Source organism: Arachis ipaensis, chromosome B4, assembly GCF_059453495.1.
Source record: "Arachis ipaensis isolate K30076 ecotype BB chromosome B4, ASM5945349v1, whole genome shotgun sequence".
In the NCBI taxonomy this organism is placed as follows: Eukaryota; Viridiplantae; Streptophyta; class Magnoliopsida; order Fabales; family Fabaceae; genus Arachis; species Arachis ipaensis.
The window spans coordinates 76,389,426-76,409,818 of record NC_142439.1 but is presented as its reverse complement, the minus strand read 5'-3'; the positions used below and the strand labels follow the sequence as shown (position 1 = coordinate 76,409,818).

General features: G+C 34.0%; 1 protein-coding gene across 1 annotated transcript; it reads left to right on the top strand.

Moving 5' to 3' along the window:
• The first annotated feature begins 1,671 nt into the window (after nt 1–1,671).
• LOC107639387 (uncharacterized) lies at nt 1,672–3,044 on the top strand. Its single transcript, XM_021121225.2, has 3 exons — nt 1,672–1,803; nt 2,746–2,815; nt 2,932–3,044. Exons 1-3 carry the CDS (start codon nt 1,672–1,674, stop codon nt 3,042–3,044), a joined length of 315 nt encoding a protein of 104 aa, XP_020976884.2.
• The last annotated feature ends 17,349 nt before the right edge of the window (nt 3,045–20,393 follow it).

Sequence of the window (20,393 nt, the reverse complement as noted above, 5' to 3'; positions counted from 1 at the left end):
TATTCTTGAAAAACATTTTGGAGAGGCCAAATATATAATTAAGTATGCAAATTATTTAAAAATACTTATATTCAAACTAAATTTATCAACTCTTTGGTTTTTCAATCATTAATTATAAGATTATAATAGATTCAAAAGAATTTAAGAAATTTAATTAAAATAATAGGTATCTAAAATTATGAAAATAGAAATTTTTGTTTCTCCAAATCATTTTTTTTTTAATAATGAAGATCAATATGAAAATATAAAATAATAAACTTAAAACCTAACCCTTTTTTTTCATGTTTTGATACCACTTACTCTATTATGCATGCAATACACTGGAGTGTATTTTAGAAAACTAAATCACTACAAGAGAAAAGGTGTGTTGCCAGACTTTTTACTTGCGATGCTTTAAAAGCATAAGCAAAAGGTGTCAATGACCACGTTTTTATGAGAGTGGTGATTGATTAAAAATTTGGTCAGATTTTTGTTGTCACGCTTCAAAAGTGTAGCCGAAAAGAGTTAATGGCCACACATTTAAGAGGGTGGTAATTGATTAGAGATTTGTTCACGCTTTTTTTGTCACGCTTTAAAAATGTGGCCATAGAAAATAAAAAAAAAACACGCTTTACAAGCTTTTAAAGCATGCCAATAGAGTTGCGTTACGGTGACATTTTTAAAGTCTTTTCGCCACGTTTTTATTGCCGCACTTCAAAAATGTGGCCTAAAGGGATCAATGGCCACACCTTTTTAGGGTGGCAATTAATTAAAAATTTGGCCACGTTTAAGTTGTGACACTTAACAAAGCATGGCCACAGAAAGAAACAGGCACGTTTTTAAATAGTGCCAATAGGATTATGTTAAACTACCGAGAAAAACACTTCACTATTATTCACTCTTCACTACTCATTAAACTAGCTACTGAGAAAATCCTAACACTAGAGCTTCATTATTCCAACCTTCTTTAATGCGCTTCCAACCTTATTCATCGCACATCCAACCCCTCTAACCCTCTTCATTGCGAAACATAGAGTTCATCACGCAACCCTCTCTTACAACCCCTCCTTCGGTGCTTCCTCCATCAGCGTTCCTTCTGTCTACGTACTCACTTTCTCTCGCAAACCCTCTGTCGTGCTCACTTTTTCTTGCAAGCCCTCAACCGTCGCTCCTCCCTCCATGGCTCAATCGTTGCTTCTCCCTCAAACGTCGATGCCTCTCCAACAATTACCCTCACCCGTAGCCCTTTGTTTCTCCTTTTGCATTCCCTTCGCATCGTCAATCTTCCTTATCCTTACTCCACTCTGTGTTCATGGTTACTACAAGATTTATATTTAATTGAGGGAATTTTTTAGTAGAGATTCTTAAAAATCTCCAAAATACATTTTATTTATGGCAATTTATAAAGCTCCTCCTAATAGTTAATTGATAATTAAAATTTAAACTCTCTAGAAAAAATCCTTCTTCTCCTTAGTTTCACAAAATAAGACCGAGTGAGAGGGAAGAGAATTGAATGGCAACAAAACCCCAAGTTCTCCACCATTAGTTCTGCCGCCGTTGCAGTTGTCGGTTTCGTTGCCGTTACAGTCACCGGTTTTGCCACTATTTCTGCCACAGTTGGTGTAGGAAGCTTCTCAATCAAGCCACCTCCTCTATCGACATTATGGTTTCAGATCTATTTGCTTTGTAGTTATGGTTACCGCTGTAGTTTCTGCTGCCGTTGCTGCCGCAGTTTCCATTATCGTTGTCGTTGTAGTTGTCGCGTCGAAAGCTTCTGAATCGAGCCACTGTTTCAGATCTTTTTTCTCCTTCGAGCTGCCGCTGGTATTCTTCTTCTTATTTTTTTTGATTCAGTAGCGACTCACGTAGTATATTCTATTAGTAATTTTTGTTCTTATATAATTTACTTATAACATATTTTTATGTTCTTGTAATCTACTGGTTCCATTCATGAGATCTTGAATGGATGTTTAATGTGCATGTTTGTTATATGCTGAGAATAGAGAAAACTGGTTTACCGAATTAAATATTCCTCTGAAAAATGATGCTAGGTGGGTTTCATCACCACAGGATTTGAATATGAAAATTGCAAAATTAGAAAAAAAAATTTTCCAAAATAGATTGTTTAATGCTCCTTCTTGTGTCCATTCATTTGATCAAGGAATTAGAGAAATTCAGTTTATTAATATCAACTAACCAACCAAGGATAAAAGCTGCACCAAGAGCTTCAACAAAATGCTTGATTTTTGAATCAACATTAGAAAATATTAGAGTCATATGAAAACCATGGAAGATGATTTTTTGATGATTGTGAAAAAGCTAAAGTGAATAGCACAAGTGTTGAAGTGCAATGCAATACATAATTTTATACACTATAATGTTTGTGACTAATTAACAGTTTTAGTTCACATCTAACTAACTTGAAAAAATATAACTGATTCTAAATGAGAACAGGGCATTTGTTGTAAGATACCTCCATGAGTAACACCCGAAACAATAATAATAATCATCCTAAAAAGTCTGCCTCTGTAGTTCATTATTATTAGTTGTCTATCTGATTGCATTAACGCTAATTACTAATTAGATATATGTATATCATAGTTGCAGGTACTTGTGGTGGAGGTAATTAATTTATATAGTGTTAGGAGGACCTTGACTAGTGAGTTGTTGATTACTACAACGTAATGCATTACGTGTTGAATGGAAAATATATATTTGTTCTTCGTGATTCTATCTGTTGATTTAGTATTTTGTGATTGTTTTTAGGCATTCTTGGTGATAGTTCCAAATAAAAAAGGAGTTGGTTACACATATGAGTTGACTTTAAAGGTCAAAGGTAAGTTACTATCAATCATTTTTGGTTCAGGACTTCAATCTAATTGTTAATTTTTAGTGTGCATTTCAACTACTTGCCTTTTTTGGATCACACACTGATTTACAAAATTGAAACAGGGGAATTGAATTTGAGAGGAGAGAAGTCGGTTGGAGGCCATATAGATGTCCCAGAATTCTCGTTTGGCGAGTTGGATGACTTGCAATTACTTGTTATGTTAATATTTATTTGAACACTTTTGAAGCACTGATAAATTGAAAAAGGGCTTAATTCTATCTCTAGCTTTTAGATTTGTTTTTTACATCCATCATCCATATTGTAGTTTGTTCTTTTGCATTTGGTCAATAACTTGATGGTCTTCCTAGAATTAGTTATTATGACATAGCAAGTTGGATAGCAATACTTTCTCATGAGGTGCATTAGGAATTTCCCAATACACCGCATGTCTAATTGTTTTTGCATGCTTTAAAGCTTTGCCAACTAGTTCCATCTTCCTGAGACTAGATTGATAAATAGAGATCATAATTTAGATCATTAATAAAAGACACACAAATTATGTCATGTAATATAAGACGTACCATAATATAAGACGCAATATTATGTCATGTAATAATAATTAGTTGGACACACAAATTGATGAGGATAAAGACTAAAGACATCTACCTGTCATTAACAATTTCATTTCATACCATATTTGGTAAGACTCAAGAGTAACACTTTTTAATTTCTGAATAAATATATGGCGCGAGTTACTCTACTATTCTACTCGGTAGTGTTTCAGTTGGTAAATTAACCGGTTAATACTAATAATTTGATTATTGATCCACATGATTGTAACAATATATATATATATATATACATTTCATCATGTCATCTCTCAGCTATTTACAATTCAAAGTGTTTCTTCTTCTTGATGAAGCTACTTAATATACACACACATATATAAGGAACAATAAAACATGCTTGATTAGATCAACAAACCAGATTATTGATAGTGGCTTTGGATAACTTTCCTGTTCAGAAGTAATTTTTTGTTCAATTTTGAAGCACCGAAAATTAAATTCACCAGATGGGCCATGCAACAATCAAGAGGTAATAACCTATTAAATATATATATATATATATATATATATATATTTCCGTAGTTAATCTTATGGGACTTCTATTACAAAAGAAAAATCTCAAATTTAAATATGATTGTATTTTGATCTATATCATCCTTCCTTAAAAGCCAAGTTAGTTCATATAATTCCATTTCTGTTGTTCTTAGCTTTTGCAGCATAAAGTTTGTTCCTCAGATCAACCAATATGGAAGCCAGCCAAGGTATACATATGCATGCTCTTATAATTCAATTTCACCACTTTTCATTTGGCTTGGATTTTGTTTGTTCCAGTTCAATAAAGTTTTTTTTTTTTTTCTTGTCGCACAAACAGAGGCTTGGATTTTGTTTGTTCCAGTTCAATATAATAACATTTGACTTCTGAATTTCATAATAAATTGAGTTTCTACCTTATTTCCTATCCTCTTATTCCTATTTTAATGTCTTCTTCTATTGTTTAATTTAATTGATCATATTATCCTTCAATTTCTTGACAGATAATAATTATAATTAAAGTGGGTATTGATTTTTCTCATTAGTTTCTTGTTATTGTTTTCGAACAAACGCTTGTTGAGGTAAGATAATAATTATATCCTGTTTTATTTTAAATATGTTAGAATTCTATTATAGCTTTGTAGTTTATTATGTTAGAAATCTCATATATTTTTTAGTAGCACACAATGTCTAGTCTATTATAGCTACCAATTTATTAGATAGCGATGCTATTGAAAATGATGTAGCTACTAACTTGACAAAGTTAAGTTCCGCCACTAGGTGTAAGCATTATTTTTGGAACCTTTAGATGGGCTTAATATCTTATTTTTTCTATAAATAATGCAGATATTCCTATTTATTTTGTTCTTCATACTTTCAAAAACTAATTGAATAAAGAATTTTTTGCAAGATCTTTATTTCAAGGTGAATTTGAGTTGCCATTTCTAGCACTTCTCTTGGTCATCCTTTCCCCTTATGAGGTCATGAGATTTAGGTAAGCAAATCCATCTTTTTAGGTTTTGAGTTCATCAAGCCATTGCTTTTTCTCCATAACGATTCAATGTTATTGTCTTTGTCAGGGACACAAAAGAAGGTGCTATCATTTCATTATTGATTGCAGTGTATTTGCCTTACCAGCATTTCTCAAGAACAAGTTTACAGAAATTACTTGATCAAGGTTCAATTGTTGCCACCATAGCTGTTGTTTGTATCACTATTTTATCTTAGTTGTTTCTGATCTGAATTGCTTTAGAATGATGTAGACTCATAATATATTTACATAATAATGCCTGACAGTGGTGATCATTGTGTAATATAATATATCTGAATTCTGTACTTTTTTTTATTAATTATTGCTGATTCAAAAAAAGAGGTTATCTTTGTTTTGTGATAGAAATTGGCATTCAAAGAATGATTTTATATATAGAGTTATGTCTTATGTTGAAGAATTGTGTTATAAAAGATTTAGTTTTTAAATTTTAATATTAAAAAATAAATTTTTAATTTGAGAATATGTAAATGAGATGAGATTAATGAATGATTTGAAATTAAAAATAAATAAATAATTATAGAGTTTGTGGAGGTTTGAAAATCTCACAAAATAGTTAATTTTTGTTAAATTAAAAAATGAAGTTGTGGGGATTTTAAACTGCCACAAAAGTGATTTAAAATTGCCACAAAAGTCCAATATAAAACCCCACTAAACACACACAAAACCCCCACAAAAGACCTCGTGACACCTCAAATTTTGGGGTTTTAGAAACCCCCACAAACCATTTGGTGGGGGTTATAAACCTCAACAAATAAGAGAAAAAACTGGCACAAATAAATAAAAACCTTGTAGTGGGTTGCCGGTCTCTTCCTCCTTCGTGTGTCTCGTCATCCTCTATGTGTGGCTGTGCTGAAGCTCCGAACTCCGAAGCTTCTCCGCATCCCTAACTCAGCTTCTGCCTCTATTTCTATAGGTGAGTTTGTTTTATTAGATTTTTTTAACTACCTTCATTAGTATTTTCGGTTTTAATATAGTTTTAGATAAATTGATGCTTATTAGATAAATTGATGATTATGAATTTAGATGATTATTGCTGATTCTTGCATAGTGAGTGTAATCTACTAAACAATTGAGACATGTCCAGTCTTTCTGTAGGCCTACTTGTAATCTTTTGAAGTTCTTACTTCTTTGTTCCTGACATGTCTGTATTATTTGTTGTGAGCACGTTGTAACACCCTACCACACAGAGTCTTATGCTTAAGTCATAAAACTGGGGTGGCGAGGTATTACGTCCTCTAAAAGTAAAATTATATATATTATAGATGGAAAAGGTTTTATCCAGGAGCCTTTCAAGAAAAGTTATTAAACAAAATACAAGCAAAACAACGCAGCACTCACGATCGGATGCAAGTAGAAAGCTGAATAAGATTGAATGGAAAAGATAATATAAATATATAAGATCAGAGTTCCAAAAATGCAATTAACAAGCTTTAGGCTCGGCCTGCAAAGCAAAAACCGACCAGAGTATTCATCTACATATATATACACCCCAAAGTATACCCTAGACAGAAAACCGACAATATGTTTCTTCGAGTCAACCTCTAAGAGGGACAAACATAAAATACAAGGTGGAGAATCTATATACATATATAAATATAAATAAAATACAACCCTGAATCCCAAGAGTTCTTCGTTTCTTCAGAGTCTCCGAAAAACACAGTGTGGTGCTTCTTAACCTGCATCTGAAAAATAACAACACATTTGGAATGAGAACCGGAGGTTCTCCGCATGGTAGTGGTGCCGCATACAAAAGATATAAGGTCTCGGGAAAGCCAGCGGCAATCCTAGAACTCTGACACTTAGATTATAAAACTTAAAGATTTAAAATAGAAAACCATAAACGGGATGGTTCTCTAAGGTTCTAAACTTAACCAAAACTGTACTAAAACCCTCAAATCCTCCGCCTTTCCTCCAATCCTCCAACTTTGGTACAGAGACAAGCAAAACAGACAAGACAAGCACATACAGAAAGCATAAATAACAAATAGGCAATTAGCAATTAACATGAGTAAACAATTAAGCAAGACAAGATCTACAATGCACACTCAAAAAAAAAAAACATACAAATGTACATGATGCATGCCTTTCCTACTAGCCGTGAGCTTACATGTCGGTTAAATCGTTAGAACACGATGCATTCGGTAGCTAACCGGATATGGTCTCTAGGTTACACATCCCCAGGAGGAACTTTAACGAAGGAGAGTACCTTTTCACCTTCTCCTGGAGGTTTCACGAAGGAAAGTGCCTTTCCACATCGAAGGAGTGTGCCTTTCCACCTTGCAACCAGAGAAGAATGTAGGGAAAACAATGCGAAGGAGAGTGCCTTTCCACATCGAAGGAGTGTGCCTTTCCACCTTCCCCACATCCACGACAAGAGAGGGAATCCTCCATCCTCAACTTGCCACCCGATAAAGTTTTCAAGTTAACACGCAAGTGGGATCACACCCAGACCTTGTCATCTTGGCCATTCTGACCATACTCAGTCATCAACAACCTCAATCAGACTTCAATCATCATATTCATTCTTAATCATTCACATCCATTCATTCAATGTCATTATGGCCAAAATTCATCAATTATACAGAGGTTAATCTCATCAGTACAAACATTTCTTTGCTTCCAAGTAACCCTCTTTTCATAGCTTAATCTCATCACTAGGCATACCACTAAGGTCTAGGGGCTAAAAGAGTAAAAATAGAGGTTTAGAGGTTCGAAATTAGGTTTTAAAACATAAAATCCACTTTGCTGAAAACAGGGTTCCCGTGTACGCGTGGGTGCGTTTTTCCTTGCTCGCATGCAGATGGTCACGTACGCAAGTTTTACAGAATGGGTAAAAATGCTAAGTGTTGTAGAATCTCAATTTTGCACACCGAAATTCCGATGCGCATAACTTTCTTATTTTAAAATATTTTTCATCCATTTTTCAAACAGCCTAAACTTTACGATCCCAATTTTTTTATGAAACAAATTTGAAAGGATTTGGGGGTCTGGAAGCCGAGTTATGGCTCGCCGAAGTTTAGCCAAAAATCATATTTTTCAAAAAAATCCTCAAACCTCTATTTTCATCAAAATCACAACTCAAAACTAACTTTCTATGCTTATAAACAGCACCAAAATATACCATATTACAGCAACACAGCTCCACATCCTACCACAACCAATCATACCTCAATTTTTAAACAATCTCATACAAATCCATCAAGATCAACTTCAATAATCAACAAAAGCTCATATTCAACAATTTCATAATCAATACCACCTCATCTACAAACATTAATATATTACTATCACTCATTCAATTCATTATCGCATCAACTATCTACCATATTTATATCATTAGCCAACACCCAATTATCCACAACCAAACTCAACACACATTATATTAACCAAAGTCACTAAGCATGCATCAAACATACAGTTCAACTTATCCTATATCGTCTAGCCTAAGTTTTTACGATACCATACATATTATATACGAGAAAATAAAACCACACCATGGCCGATTCCTCGTTAATCTTGGAACATCACATTTGACCTCCGTTCCACAAAAGCCAAGCTTCTGAACCTCTCCAAATAGAAAATTCAGCTACCAAGTCCAACGCTCAAGCTTCCAACTCCATAAATTTGCCACCAATACATATAGTTCAATCTTATATCATATAAATACCACTAAATCAATATAGGATTTGCTATATATGCAATTTCACAAGGGTTAAAGACCCCTCACCTTACCAACGGGAAATTGGAACAAGGCCCAGTGATTCCGCACCACTTGAGCATACCTAACATCATTAAATCACAAAATCTCAAAGTCCAAGGACCTAATATTTTTTAATTTAAGGAGAGAGAAACTGGAAGAGAAATAGCTGATTTCTTACCAAATTGTTAGGTGGGTTTCATAGAGGATTTCGACACAAACGTGTGGCTGCTGATGGCTCATCAATCGGAGCTCTGGATCAAAAGTTATATGGAATAGAAATTTGAGTGAAGGTTTGGGTGTTTCACTTGTGTTCTTCCCCCTCTCCTTTGCTTTCAGCATGTTTCCCTGATTTGGGAAAGAAGAAGAGCTAAGGTTCTTCATATATGAGGGGTTGGGTTGGGCTTTGGGCCCATTATGGATCCGGTTTGCTCGATTTGGCCCGTTCGGCTCAATCTTGGGCCAAATTCTTTAAAATTAATGTCAAAATTCTTATTTTAATTAACTCTATCTCATTAAACTAAAAAAATTAATATTCTTATCTCTTAGATTAATAATTAATTTATTGTCTAATTATTTATTAATTTTGCGGGTTTTACACATGTGGCATTGGAAACGAGTCATACCTGTTTAAATGCAGAAGGAAATTGTATTTAAGTGTAAATTTATTTTATTTCAAGCTTTTGGTAGTTCTCTAGCCACTGCCGCTTCTCTTATTCGCTACCATCTCTCTTATTCTACTTTTGTTGCACTGTTACTTTGCTGTTGCTGTGGTACTAATTAATCTGCTACTAGATTGTTAGTTAGTTCAAGCATGAATTAAATGCATGCAAGCTAGAACTTTCGACTTGAATGAAAAATTTGTTTAAATGTGATCTCATATATTAGATAGTGCATTGCTTAACATTGTGAAAAAATGGTTTTATACTAGTACTATTAGATCTTGCAAAAAATTGCGTAGTGCATAGTTTGGTTTTTGTATTACGTTTTCTTTAAATATTATGTCTCTTAGAGGAGTGAGGAAAATCAATTCTAAATCAATTAAAAATTCTATTTTGGTAAGATAATATCTTATGTAGATTGTACAACTTGGATGCCTCAAATAGTAGACTAAGAAATACTCTCTTGCTGTTGTGGTATTAATTATCTGTTGTTGGATTTGTATTCATTGCCGCTACCACCTCTCTTATTCTGCTTCTGGTATGGTGCTGCTTTGCTGTTGTTATGGTACGAATTATTTTTTCTACTGGATTGCTTAGTTGTTTAAGCATGAATTAAATGCCAATGATGTGGAACATTTTTCTTGAATACAAAACCTCTTATTCTCACTGGAATGGTTTATAAATATTACTAAAAGAAACTCATATAGGCTAGTTGAGAGGCAATTTTGTAAAAAGAAAAGCACTTAGAAATTTATTTTTATCATTCTTTTATAGTAGAAACTACTATCTTAGTGTGCTGTGAAAGATGTAAATATTAGAAATTTCTCCCTTACAATTTCAGCAGATTGATACATTTTATCACCAAATATTTCTAGACTGCTATTGTTTTGCAAGTTACATATGTTCTTCAAATGTTTTGTTTGTTTAGCAAGGAAATAATGTGTATTAACCATCAATTGAAATTGGAGTTGAATTTTGGGAGACATTAGCTACTTGGCCTCAATGTCTTCAACTTCTAAATTTCCCTAAATATTTCTACTTACAAATTTAGAAGTTTTTCTTCTGAAAACCTTTATCAATGTGTAATGTCTGAAATATAAGTGTACCCATTATTGGTTGGATCCTTGAATTGCTTTTATCATTAGCCATTTTTGTTATCAATTTTTGAAACTTCTAAACAAAAACAATAATAGAGACTTTATTAATTTAACTAATTATTTTCTTTCCTTTTTTGTTTAAAAAAGGAATGAGACAATTTCTGTCTTTTCATTTCTTAATATTTTAAGACGATAATTTTGGTTTATGCAAATTTGAATACATTTATTAATTTGTTATTAATGTTATGCATATAACTTAAGTACTTTTCAGAGGCACTCACTTTAGGGTCTTCTTTAAGAATTGCTAAAATTTAATTTCCTTTGTTATTTTATGTCCAATGGTTTCAAAGTATTTTGGAGGCTTGGACAACATTGTCTCTTAGTTAATTAGGAAGCTAGATTCATAGTTAGTAAGACTAATAGTAAAGACTTCATACTAGGAACTTAGCTATCTATTTGAAATATATAGGTTTTTGATGGATGTGTCCAAAGATTGGATGGATACACCACGTCATGAGAAAGAATATCAACTTGGTATAGAAAGAATTTTACACTTTGCTTTTTCATCAGTGGGAGTTCCTCAAGGGGAAGAAATTCAGTACCCATGTTCAAAGTGTTATAATAGACTTTGGTTACAAAGAGGTGACATGTATAACCATCTAATATGCCACAAATTCGTAGAAGGTTATAGGCTGTGGTTTAATCATAGAAAATCACTTGTTGCTATGGATGTTGACAGTGACACAAACGATAAACATAACTGTAATGATAACATTGATGAGTTATTACGTCATAGATTCAAAGATAATACACAAGGTGAAGGACAAATATGGGCCCAATAAACGTGCAAAGAAATTTAATAAATTGGTGGACAAGGCAAGCCAAGAACCATACCTTGGGTGAAAAGGATTCACAAAATTATCCTTTACCATCCGTCTTTTACTTGTTAAAATGCTTGCATGCTTGGAGTCACTACAAAAAAAAAGGTCTATGGTCATGGTGAAAAACCGTGACCATAGCTAGTGAAAAGGGTGACCATAGGTCTATGGTCACGGTTTTTGACCTATGGTCACGGTTTTTCTGCCGTGACCTATTCTCTCGTGGCCATAGACTTATGGTCACGGTTTTTTTATCTATGGTCACGGTTTCTATGGCCACGGTTGTAATGTTCAAATTCTGGCACTTTAGGCCACGTTTTTTTACCGTGACCATAGGTTAATCTATGGTCACGCGATAAAACCGTGACCATAGCCTATCTATGGTCACGGTTTTGGCCGTGACCATAGCCATTATAGTCACCCCTTCCCAAAACCGTGACCATAGATAAGGCTATGGTCACGGTTTTGGCCGTGACCATAGCCTCTATGGTCACTCCACCCAAAACCGTGACCATAGCCATATCTATGGTCACAGTTTTGACCGTGACCATAGCCTCTACGGTCACCCCTTCCCAAAACCGTGACCATAGCCTTATCTATGGTCACGGTTTTGGCCGTGACCATAGCCCCTATGGTCACTCTACCAAAAACCGTGACCATAGCCATATCTATGATCACTCTACCAAAAACCGTGACCATAGTTTCTATGGTCACCCCTTCCCAAAACCGTGACCATTGCCTTATCTATGGTCATGGTTTTGGCCGTGACCATAGCCTCTATGGTCACCCCTTCCCAAAACCGTGACCATAGCCATAGCCTTATCTATGGTCATAGTTTTGGCCGTGACCATAGCCTCTATGGTCACCCCACCTGAAAACCATGACCATAGCCTTATCTATGGTCACGGTTTTTTGCCGTGACCATAGCGTCTATGGTCACCCCGCATTAAAATAGTGACCATAACCTTATCTATAGTCACTGTTTTCACCGTGGCCATAGCTTATCTATGGTCACCCCTCCTTAAAACGGTGGCCATAACTTATTTATGGTAACCTGTTTTATTTTATAAATTTTTTTTAAAGCATAATCACATTCCAAAATGATGATAATCACAAAATAAATCTAAGAATGAGAAATTCAATAAATGTAAATCATAAAAGTTTCATTAAAAAGTAGATATCCATTATAACACTAATCAAAATAGAGTGTAATTTATCCATTACATGTATTATCGAATAAAATCTCTTATCAAAATGTAAAGAAGACATCAAAATAATACATTTAGATAACCAAAATCATTATAAGACCCATCCCATCTTATATTTGTATAGAACATATTTTCTTCACATCATATCCTCCTGCTAGCAAAAGAAATAAAGAAGTTAGAACAGAACAAAAATATTTTTAATGATGCATGCAGTGCAGTTGAGTAATGAATATGGAGCACAAGTTAAGTAAGTCAATCAATATGAAAATTTCAACCACTAAATAACAAGGAGCATTTGCATGTGGTTTTGAGCCATTTGGTAATGTTTATATGTTTTTAAACTATCTTTGAGTGGAACTTCAACTCCCCTGTTGAAGTCGCTTAAAACTGAAAAAAATCCAGCACAAAGAAACAACCACAACCAAAATAGAAGCTTAAAAAATAAGGTAATACCGAAATACTATTATTAGCTTCCAACCCATCAAACAAATCAAGTAATCAACACCAGCGAAACAGAAAAACCAGATTGAGTGTGAAATCAATAGACAAAGTAAATTTTAAAATAATAATAAACCTAAGAATGCAAATATCTGAACTTACTAAACATGATCTAATAGGTCAATTATAGAGACAATCTAGCTACCATATATCCGCTTACTACCCTAGTTAAATGTGCTATAAAATTATTATATATGGCAATTACGAGATAAACTTACTGCTTAGTTCCTTCATTTTGAGATGCCATATGAAGTTATTATAAACGGTGCCGCAGCAACTTCTGTTGTCTTTACCAGTACGAAAAATTTATCCTGTACACAAAACAAAGTCAAAATAATCACCTCTAAATTAAATCAAACCAGTAGCATAACAAAATCACTAATCACTAATCACAAATCACAAATCACTTGTCACAAATTCAAAATTCAAAACACTCAGTGCCATAAGTCTATAACAAAACCACAGCTTAACAAGTCACTAATCAACATTTTATTATTACTTTATTTATTTTGTATAAACTATCTATTAGAGTGTGCATCTAAAAATATATTTTCAAGCTTACAAAAATTTTAAAAGTAAAAAGTAATGCTAATATTAAGAATCGTTTTTTTTCTTTTTGGGTTTTGGAGAATAAAGTTATTTGTAAGAAGGCTATTATAAGAGTTCTCCAATTTGAAGGCCATGTTATCCACGGTTACTGTGGCCCATCTACACAATATATATATATATATATATATATATATATATATATATATATATATATATATATATATATTGCAGAACTTGGGTCTAGTGACCTGGATTTGAATTCAATTGTAGCCTATGATATGGGCTTTATGCTAGAAATGTATCATTTAGTCTTAAGAATCAAACACAAAAAGTAGTATTTTTATATTAAAGTCAATTTACAAGTATTTTTTTTTCATTCAACTCACTCATGGAAGGGGTTCACTCAATGGACCATAATTGAAACCAAAAACATTGAAACTTAACTAAATGATCGTATGAACATAAATTTAAATTGTAAGAGAAACAAGTAGAAGAATTTATTCCTGCTCACTGTACAAATACATATGTAAACTACTATTGACAAGAGTTTAAATACAAGTAAGAATATCATTAGTTATTGATTTGAATATGGGAAAGATAAAAGTTCATTAACCATACATCTAACCTCCAATATTCCAGGGAAGCAAAAAGAGAGAAGCACCAGGCATTTAAGAGGCCACTTTTTTATGGAGGATAGAAAAATAAGACCTGGAAAAATTTGAATATGACTGTTAAAAGGTACTCAGAATCATAGATAGTTGAAGAAAAAAATTGGTATAAGATAAATTGAACTTTTTCTTTGAATGAAGTTTTTTTAATACATCGTCATTTACCTTTCAAATTATACGATTATTAACAAGTCTTGAAGTATACATACGAGCCATATATGATTCATAAGGTTTTCAATCTCTTCACTATATTTGCTGATGCCAAAAAACAATGTGCGGTGCCGCACAAAACAAAATTAAAGCCTACTCGGCAACTCATCATATATTAGAAATAATGAAATACATCATCTCCATCAATAAAAATGCTTTATATACTAAAAAAGAAAAGGAAGTTTCACAAAAGAAAAAAAACCAAGATGTAACTCATTAGCAACTGCATTGGGTCCACACCGTCCACTAAAACAACAGGCTCAAGGATCAAGGCTATTTCAGGTGGAACACCACCATGAAATCAGTAGCTCAAGGTGCCAAGAACCATGTGAAATAAGCACAACAGAAGGCTAATAACAACAAGAAGAAGATGCCTCAGCAACGATTTTATTTCATATATGGCTCGTACCTAATGAGATTCGTGGAAGTGATTCGGGGAGCCTTGATTGCAGCACGTAAATCCCCCTTCGCAAATCCAAAAAGAAGATTATCAGGAAAATAAATTAACAAAATCTAAAACGGAAAAGGGAAACGGCATACCAAGCAGCACTGAGAACTGAGACACCGATGGAGACGCCGATGCCGACGGCGGAGAAGGTGTAAGGAGAGATCTTAACGAGCGCAGTACCCCAAGAGCGGACGCCACTAACCTTCGACGAACGGAGAAGCCAACGAAGATAAAGATGATGTGCTGAGAGCTTGAGACGGTGGCGGCGCCAACAATCTTCGGACGGCGGCGACAATGAGGGGCTAGGGTTATGAATTGGGGAAAGAAAGAAGGGGGGGTTGTTTCAATTTCCTTCAGTTCACGGTTCACCTAACTTATGACTAGTATAGGTTAAGAAAATGAGTTTATTTTAATTTTTTTAAATTAAGATAATAAAATTGATATATTATATATAATGAGCCTTATATTTTTATTTTTTACAAAATTATTTTATCTAACATACCAAGAATTAATTTATCATACGCATTTAAATAAACGAACAAAATTAACCACTCAAATAATTTAAATTAATTACAATATGATGAATCTTTTATTTTAATATTCTACAATCATTTTAAAAAGTTTTAAATTATTTTTTAATTTAAAAATATTAATAGTATTCAACCTAATTTTATATTTATAAAATTAGATATAAAATTTTAATATTTAAAGTAAATTATATACAATTATTATTAGTTTTTAATTATTAAAACTTTTTAATTTTAAAAAGAAAAAATATTTAAAATAATAAAAAATACTTAAAAATTTTAATTAATTAAAACTCAAATGATTAAAACTGTGACTATAGACCCCTTTAGATCACTCCCAAAATCGTGACCATAAACCCTTTTAGGCCACCCTTCTGAAAAACTGTGACCATAGATCATTTTTGGTCACTGTAAAAAACCGTGACCATAGACACCTTTTGGCTACCCCCCAAAACCGTGACCATAGACCCTTTTAGGCCACCCTTCCGAAAAACCGTGGCCATAGACCCTTTTTGGTCACTGTAAAAAACCGTGACCATAGACACCTTTAGGCCACCCTCCAAAACCGTGACCATAGACCCTTTTAGGCCACCCTTAAAACCGTGACCATAGACCGCTTTAGGTCACCCCCCAAAACCGTGACCATAGACCCTTTTAGGTCACCCTTTTTGAAAAACCGTGACCATAGCCCCTTTTTGGTCACTGTAAAAAACCGTGACCATAGCCCTTTTTTGGTCACCGTAAAAAACTGTGACCATAGACCCCTTTAGGTCACCTCAAAAACCGTGACCATAGATCCTTTTAGGCCACCCGCCAAAACCGTGACCATAGACCCCTTTAGGCCACCCCCAAAAACCGTGACCATAGACCCTTTTAGGTCACCCTTTTTTGAAAAACCGTGACCATAGTCCCTTTTTGGTCACTGTAAAAAATCGTGACCATAGACCCCTTTAGGTCACCCCTCAAAATCGTGACCATAGACCCTTTTAGGCCACCATTTCTTAAAAAACCGTGACCATAGCTTTTTTTTTTAGGTCACTCTAAAAAACCGTGACCATAGAGGGTCTGTGGTCACGGTTTTTTACCGTGGTCAAAAAAACCGTGGCCATAGACCCAAAATGTTGTAGTGAGTAATGCGTCGTTCATTTCTCTCTTGGAGTTATTGAAAGAAGGGATGCCATCTTTGAATATTCCTACTTCTTTTGATAAAACTAAGAACATGATAATGAATTTGGGTCTTGACTACCAAAAGACCGATATATGTCGCAATAACTATATGTTGTATCAAAATGAGCATGACAAATGACGCATCTTTCCATGTCTGTAAAATATTCCGTTATATTAAACATCATATTGTAGAAGAGGATGATGCTACCTCATCTAGAAAATCTCATAAAGTTACTACAAAAATTTTAAGGCATTTTCTGTTGATTCCCAAACTTCAAAGACTTTTCATATGCACAAGGACGGTTGAAGCTGTGTCTTAAAGAAGGCTCGTTAAGACATCCTGTCAATGGTGAATCGTGGAAAGCATTTGACAGTTAACATAAAGATTTTGCGAAAAAGGTAGCAGCCCTAGGGCAAACTGCCCGAAATTCTCTTTTGGATGTCTCAAGTAGTAGACCAAGAAATATTCCCTGCTCCTCCAAATCAACTCACATTCCACTCAACGATGATGTAAGTAACAATATTTTTTTATATTGTTATCATAGAGAGATGACAAAAAAAAAGAGGTGGTCACTGTCTTATTGCTCTAGACTATAGAATTTCATTTTTTATATTAGATTTTTTATTTGTAGTTCATGTTATTATTACTGGCTAAATATACATTGTTGGTTGTTGAATTTTCTAGTTATGTACTGTTGATTTTTTTCTGTGCAAATAATAAGTTTAACTAAATATATGTATTAATGCACTAAAAATCAAGGGAGTGGAAAAGAATATGCAACTATTTCTATTACTTGATTCTGTTAGGAATCAGTTAGTTATTAGTTGGTAGTGTTTATGTATTATGTAGTTGAATATGTGTTAGTAGTTAGTCTATAAATAAGATAACTAAAAAGAGGGTATATTTAAATAATTTGTATCAATAGATGAATGCTAGAAACATGTAAGATTTGATTTATGCATTTTAGATTTACTTACTATTATTTGTTGAGATTTGATAATAATTCAGCACATAAATAATTAAAAATAAAAGTAAATATTTTTGTTTTGATATGTGAAGCCTTGTCATGTGATCCCTTTTAGATTCCGGCCTTAATATACTAATATTTCTTTTTAAATTTTAGAATAATATTGCATGGTTGTTCTAAACCATAGTTATCAGAACCGAACCGGTAATCGACCCGGCCAAGTTACTGGATCACTGAGTCATTGGTTCAACCGGTAGATCACTGGTTCAACCGGTTGACCCGGTCATAATTAAATAATTATATAATTTTTTTATATCAAATTAACTTATTTTCTAATTCATTAATTAATTAGTATCTATTACATTATTCAAATATATGTTAAAAAATATTAATATTAATAGATGTCATATAATTATCAGTAACAAAAATATGTCATGATTAATAAAAAAAATTTTGCTTATCTTTTTTTAATTTATTGATATTTAACAAAGTTTAATTTTTATTTTAATAATGATATAATTAAAAAATAATTCATCTAAGAAAGAGTAAATATAAAATAAAAATAAATTAAATTAATATGAACAATTCATTAGAACAAAAAAATAAAAAATATATTAAATTTGCATGACTAAAAGAATTAATATATAAATTATTAATTAGGATATATCTAATAGTTAATAATATATTCATAGAAAGATAGATTATAACACAAAATGTAAGCTTGTCCTAGTGGTAACAGGCTCCCTTTATAACTTGACTGATGCAAGTTCGAATCCCAGCGTTGGCATATGCTTCAAATTTTTGAAATTTGAGTGACGCGTGCTGACATCATCGGGCTGTGTGATGACGCCATCGGATCAACCGGCCCGGTTCGAGCCTCGGGTTAGACCGAGTTTGATCGGGTTTTCCGGATTTGACCGGTTCGCATGCTTATTCGGTTAGATTGTTAACCCGGACCGACTTATGGTCCGGTTTACCGGTTTTCCGGTTGAACCGGCCGGTCCGGTCCGGGTTTGATAACTATGTTCTTAATTAATTAGCCTTTATAAGATGCACTAACATAACAATATTTAAAATTATGTATTGCAATAGTAAAAATAATGGAGCTCATGGTGAATGATCACATTAGTAATGAAGTTTGATATTTTGTAACAAAATATGTAAAAAAAATAGATATGTGATAGTTGTTAGAATTGTAATTTATGTATTAAGAATTTATGAGTAGTTGTTATGACTTTAATTTTTGGTACTTTGTTAAAATGTTGCGTGGTGATCAAAGTCTAATTTTTGGTGATAAGTTTATATATGTTAGATTGGCTGATTTAAAATTATATACACAACTCTTTTGGTCATTGTTTGAATTACTCTTTTAAAGTATGATCTAAAATTATACATGAATTTTGCAAGGTTTTATTAAGAAGATTAATAAAAAAAAAGTTTTTTGAGCTAATTTATATTAAGCGTGGCCATATTGTATAGTAATGCTCAACCGTCATGCCCAATAAACAAGACCATACCCAAACAATTAGCACACTTCAAAAATGTTCATGCCCTGACCCGAGAAACGAGGTCTGGACTAGAGGCAGACAAAATGCCGACCTCTTAGAACTGCCTGGCTCCCCCACCCGACTTCCCTAAAAGAGGTCAGATATCTGCAAAGTCCAAAAAAGGCCCAATGCAGCAAGGTCACCGCCTCTGAAAGGCGGTTACCAAAAGATATGATCTTACCAAACAAGATATAAAGATAAGATAAGGATCTTCCCTCTAAAGAAGATCTCAAAACACTACTATAAATACACTAGAGCCCCCAAGTATAACATATACTCCGATTCTACTAAAAATCTGCCTAAAGCCCTTACTAACTTAAGCATCAGAGTTTCTTGCCAATGGGAGGCCGAACGAGATTTTAGGAGGGAAGTAAGAAGATGCCAAGAGCTAGAGGAAAAACTCCAAAAGCTTGAAGCTGACCTCCGACCCCGTGCTATACGAACCGACCGTGAGACTAGCCCCTCTAAAGAGAAAGATCCATTTACAGAAAAAATTTTGAAAGCAAAGGTCCCCAAAAATTTCAAACCTTTTGACATGGACCTCTACGACGGGACGTCCGACCCAAGTCACCACCTCAGCAACTTTAGGAGTCAGATGTACATCACCGAGGCCTCTGATGCAACTCGTTGCAAAGCTTTCCCAACCACCTTCACCAAGATAGCTATGAAATGGTTCGACAGCTACCTCCAAGGTCAATTACCAACTTTGACGACCTTGCCAAGAAATTTCTGGCCAGGTTTTCCATTCAAAAGGACAAAACCAAGCATGCCCCATGTCTCCTATGAATAAAGCAAAGAGATCGGGAAAGTCTTCGAGAATACATGGAAAGAATTAATAAGGCATGTTTGGAAATTCAAAACCTCCTTACTAAAGCAGCCATTATGGGACTGATCGATGGCCTAAGAGAAGGGCCTTTTAGTTAGTCCATATCCAAAAGACACTCCACCTCCTTGAACGAGGTGCAGGAGCGAGCAGAGAAGTACATTAACATGGAAGAGAACTCCCGATTGGGGGAGACCTCCAAAACTAGTTTTTCCTACCCCTCCCGAGATAGAGACAGAGAATCAAAAAAGAAGGAAGAACAAAACACAGAGAAACCTAGAAAGTACCACCAACTACACCCCATCTGGGTATCCCTAGTAGATGTTTATAGGAAAATATGCCACACGGAGAAGATCCCACCACCCCGTCCGATCAAACACAAAAAGGGAGGAAGTCGGATGGAGTACTGCGAATACCGCAAACTCTATGGACACCCTACCAACGAATGCTACGACCTGAAAAACGTCATAGAGAAGTTGGCCAGGTAAG

Coding starts and splice junctions, on each gene's coding strand:
- LOC107639387 (XM_021121225.2), top strand. CDS start 1,672: ATGGTTACCGCTGTAGTTTCTGCTGCCGTTGCTGCCGCAGTTTCCATT. Junction 1,804..2,745: donor TCTCCTTCGAGCTGCCGCTG/GTATTCTTCTTC, acceptor GATTGTTTTTAG/GCATTCTTGGTGATAGTTCC. Junction 2,816..2,931: donor GTTGACTTTAAAGGTCAAAG/GTAAGTTACTAT, acceptor AAATTGAAACAG/GGGAATTGAATTTGAGAGGA.